Source organism: Mesitornis unicolor, unplaced genomic scaffold, assembly GCF_000695765.1.
Source record: "Mesitornis unicolor isolate BGI_N332 unplaced genomic scaffold, ASM69576v1 scaffold46790, whole genome shotgun sequence".
Lineage (NCBI taxonomy): Eukaryota > Metazoa > Chordata > Aves > Mesitornithiformes > Mesitornithidae > Mesitornis > Mesitornis unicolor.
In genome coordinates, this window is record NW_010157172.1 from 738 (window position 1) to 5,223 (window position 4,486).

Sequence of the window (4,486 nt, forward strand, 5' to 3'; positions counted from 1 at the left end):
ACACAGGGCCCGGACTGGATTTGGTGAGGGAGGGGGTTAGAGAAGGGGATCTTCTCGTGCTCTTTTCTGCAAATCCATATAGTTGTCCTTCCTAAAGAGAAGCTGAAATGATTGGCAAACAGCTTGCTCTTGGAACAAATGGATAGGCTCAGTTTTTAGAGTTACTTCTCAGTATTGAGGTCCATAAGAAAAAAAATAATACAAATTTTTATTTCGCTAGTAACCAGGGGACTTTCTTATCAGAAAGGGTCAGCGTATCTGATGAACAAGAGAAAGAAGTGGCAGGTGCAAGCAAGTCTCCAGCATTGACCAACTTTATTCTGATCTTCTCCATGCAGTCGTGATGCCAGTGTTTGTTTCTATAGCAACAAACAGGGAAAGTGATGGTGAGGGAATAATTAAAGGGAATGCCACTGAAATTGTCACTTAAAATTATTTGATTGTTTGGTAGCATGTGCTGTCAGTGCGAGGCAATAATGCGGTTTTATGTCATATGGGTGTTCCTCAGTAAAGGCAGAAATGGCTGCAGAAGCTGACATAAAATCACAGCACAGGTAACGCAGGCTCCTGAAGCATCCCACATCTCCTTATGAGCCACAGCTGCCTGAAATTCACCCGGCATGTGGAGTTCGGTGTATTAATTTAGCAACAAGGTTCTTTTGTTTGTTTGTTTTGATTCAGGATGGTGTTGATGCAGAATACAGGGCTGGTTTATTTATTATCTAGTTTGAACTAAAAGGCTTTTCAGACTCGTCACTGTTGTGTTTGTTTCTACTAGGAAGATGGGGTCTTGGAATCACTCTTTTCCTCCAGACTTTTCCTGGTAAAGGCAAAGCAGGGGAGACTCGGTCTTGTTCTGGTGGCTGTAACTCTTGCCGTCTGTTTCACGTCTCAGAAGTTAACAACCTCATGGTTCTTGTGTGGCACCGGTAGTCAGGGATGTCTTTCCATCTGGAGCCTTTAGACAAATGGTCCTTGTTCAGAGACATACGAGATGTGTAAACAGAAGGATGCTGTGGCCAATTTGCCTTTGGTTTTCACCCCCTAGGCTGCGCAGCGCACCTGTTACCATTCGCTTCGTGACGAACACAACGAAGGAGTGCAAGCGAGACCTGCTGGACAGGCTGACGAAGCTGGGGTTTGACATCGCAGAAAATGAGATCTTCACGTCTCTGACAGCAGCCAGAAATCTGCTGGAGCAAAAGCAGGTGCGGCCTCTCCTTCTGGTGGACGATAAGGCCCTGCCTGATTTCACAGGTGAGGTGGTCAGAAAACAGCATGGGGGAAGTCATGGAGCAGCCAAGGACACATTGTGCGCTCGGTTTCGTAGAATGACAATCATATATGTACCGTTAGCCGCGACGAAGCCTGAAATGTGGAATTTTCTGGAGTCGTAAAGGTCCTTTCCTCTTTTTTAAATTAACATTAAACAGTCTGAAGTCATAGCTTCTTGAAGAGGAGTGAAAATGGCAGCCAAAGCCTTCAAATAGTCAGAAATTCCGGTGAAACGTGATACTTTTTATTATTTTTCAGTATGGAGAAAAAGTAACACTTATCACTAGATCATCAGGATGTGTCAATTTGTTGGAAGTCAGATTTCCCTCAACTATTGCACACCGGTTTTGCTCACAAATAACTGAAAAGCCAGTGTGTAGGCACAATGCAGGAGGCTGTTCATCTCTCAGTAGGTTATTACTGAATGTAAAATCTGTAATTATTGTTACTTGTCTTGTATTGAACATCTAGGTCTCCCTCCGTGTGCTTTGATACCTTAATTGGTGACAGAAGGGCCGTAATTCTGACTTCCCTAGATTGACATCTCTAGGGCTTGTTTAAAACTTCCTTTACTTTCAGATGATCCCATTTCTCCCCTCAGCAACAAGGGGAGTAGAAGGTGATATATTCTAACCTGTACATGTCTGGCAGGTGCCAGAAGCTAGGACAGTTAGTCCTTGATTTAACCATATCGTTGTTTACAGAGCAGTGAAGATACCCAAGTTTTTAACACACTGAAAGTTGAAAACTCTATATTGTATATTCGGTCTTCCCTTTAAAGTCAAGGCAGCAAAAATGTGGTTGCTCCCTGCCCTGTGCCTTACGAACTGAAATCCTTATGGCTGCATAATTTAAGTGAGTTCTAATTTTGCTAGGAGCTAGACATTTCCTGTAACGTTTTAGTGCCATACTCTTGTCAGTGATCTTCAGAAAGATAAGCATTCAGGAGAAAAGCCTCTGTGGGCTCTGAGAGCAATGAAACTTGATAATCTTTTCTACCTAACATCGCATCCAGAGGAATATGCCCCCAGCAGTATTCTGTATTTGTGTTCTTGGGTTAGAAACAGTCAAGACAGCATCTGTTCCACTGAGGGTATTTAAATCAGTTTAATCTCCATGTATTTGGGATCTTTCCATCAGTTTTACGGTAAAAGATGGTGAAGACAGAGATGCCGGCAGAGTACATTGGTGGCGTTGTCTGTGTTGCTTGAGTCTGGGATGGATCGTTCTGTTTCTTCTTGCTACAAGTTGTTTGGCTCATATTCTGTCAGTTCTGCTCTTGAAACATCCATATGCAATGGTGAATGCTTTAAATTCCTGTTGATGGCTGCTGTTGAACTGTTCTTGGCTAATTCCTCTGTAAAGTCAGTCACAGGTGGATGAACGTCATCCATTCTTGGTTGAAGGACCCAGGTGCTTTTGGGTGGGTTCACAAATCCACGTGGCGTCTCTAAGTGTGCATTTTGCTGTCTGATCCAACTGAAGGACGTGTGGCAGGAGACATCAGCCAGGGCTGCAGTGACACAGTCTGGAGACCCAGGCGCTCTGGCTGTCCCAGTGTAGAGGATATGCTGTGTGAGGGCAGAACGAAAACCCCAGCAAGTGCAGGATGCAGCTGATAACTTAAACCTCTCCTAGATAAAGCTCTCTGCTACTCGTGTTTCTCCTGTCGATGCTGCTCTGCTTCCATTGCTGGCTCTGTTCAGAGGTGGCTCTGCCATGTAAAATCAGTCGTGCTTCTGCGCAGCAGTGCAGGACAAAGGAGGTGCAAGCTGTTCTCCAGGGGACTAACCCACGTTAAAAAACCCACGACCGTCCAGAAGAGCCAAAACCAATCTAGTGTAATTTTTACGCCATGCTGTGACACCATCTTTGCCATCATAACCAGACTGATACATAGAACAACAGTTGGGCTTTATACTCTGAGTGGAGTTTTCTGTGACTAAACGGAATGGAAAAACTGGATGGAATTCACTGGTCTTCCTGCTTTACACACACAGAATCAAACACACAGAATCGCTCAGTTGGAAAAGCCCTCTGAGATCATCCTGTCCAACCGTTCCTGTCTCCTCACTAAACCATATCCTTAAGTACCTCATCTACCCGCTCTTTAAATACATCCAGGGATGGTGACTCCACCACCTCCCTGGGCAGCCTGTGCCAGCTTCTGACGACCCTCTCAGTAAAGAACTTCCTCCTTCTCTCTAACCTGAACCTCCCTTGGCACAGCTTGGTGCCGTTTCCCCTTGTTCTATCCCCCATCACCTGGGAGCAGAGACCAGCACCCACCTCTCTCCAAGCTCCCTTGAGGCAGTTGTAGTTGGTGCTGAGGTCTCCCCTCAGCCTTCTCTTCTCCAGGCTAAACAACCCCAGTTCCCTCAGCTGCTCCTCACTGTCTCACAAAGCAGATAAATATATGTAGAAAGAGATTCTCAGCTGAAAAAAGTCAATTTGTGCTGTCTGCTGTGTTTCAGTGGAGGCAGCGAGAGAATCCACAGTCGCTCTTCAGACTTCCCAGCTGCAGTGCTGTGTCTGTTGTGAACTATGGCAGAGTCTGGCTTAGACCAGCACCTTTTCCACAGATGCTTTCCTCATTTCTGAAAGAAATAGAACTAGTCTGTATGTGGCTCTGTATGAAGTCTGTATGGCTCTGTGTCAGAAAATGCCCATTTTTGCCGTGAAGTGACTATTTGCACTTGTTGACTGTGTACTGTAAAGTATGCATAAAAATTCTGTCCGCTCAGAGTCACGTTTTGATTTTCCAGGCATGGCCACTGGTGACCCCAACGCAGTGGTGGTAGGACTGGCTCCTCAGCACTTTCACTACGAGATGATGAACCAGGCGTTTCGGTAAGTCAGCTTTTCAAGTGGTGGCTTCTGCTGGGCTCTGTACCTCTGCACAGGGAGGAAACCCTTCTCATATGGCAAGAAGAGGGTGGTGGCAGTATCACTGTTACATACCATGATCGTGGTGTCTTCTTCTGTGTCAGAGAGAGCTGTTTATTACCTGAGCAGGTTTGAGACCTTAACCATGAACTTCAGGCAGTCCAACCCTGGTTTTCGTAGCTTTCAGTCTGTAAATAAATTATAGAAGTGTGGTCATGGTGAAAAGGTTAGCAATGTTTCAAGAAGAAATACACAAAACCGAGGATGTTGGGAAGTGTTCGGCTTCTGTGTTCAAACCTCAGCCTTCACAGCTCAAATAGTGTAG

At 45.3% G+C, this 4,486-nt stretch overlaps 1 protein-coding gene across 1 annotated transcript; it reads left to right on the forward strand.

Annotated features, from left to right (window-relative positions):
• Positions 1 to 519: 519 nt before the first annotated feature.
• On the forward strand, positions 520 to 4,125 carry LOC104536349 (haloacid dehalogenase-like hydrolase domain-containing protein 2; the record flags this gene model as incomplete). The annotated part of the gene is made up of 3 exons (XM_010178933.1): positions 520 to 554; positions 1,049 to 1,257; positions 4,041 to 4,125. Coding segments are annotated over exons 1-3 (329 nt in total), but the record flags the coding sequence as incomplete, so codon positions are not given.
• Positions 4,126 to 4,486: the final 361 nt, after the last annotated feature.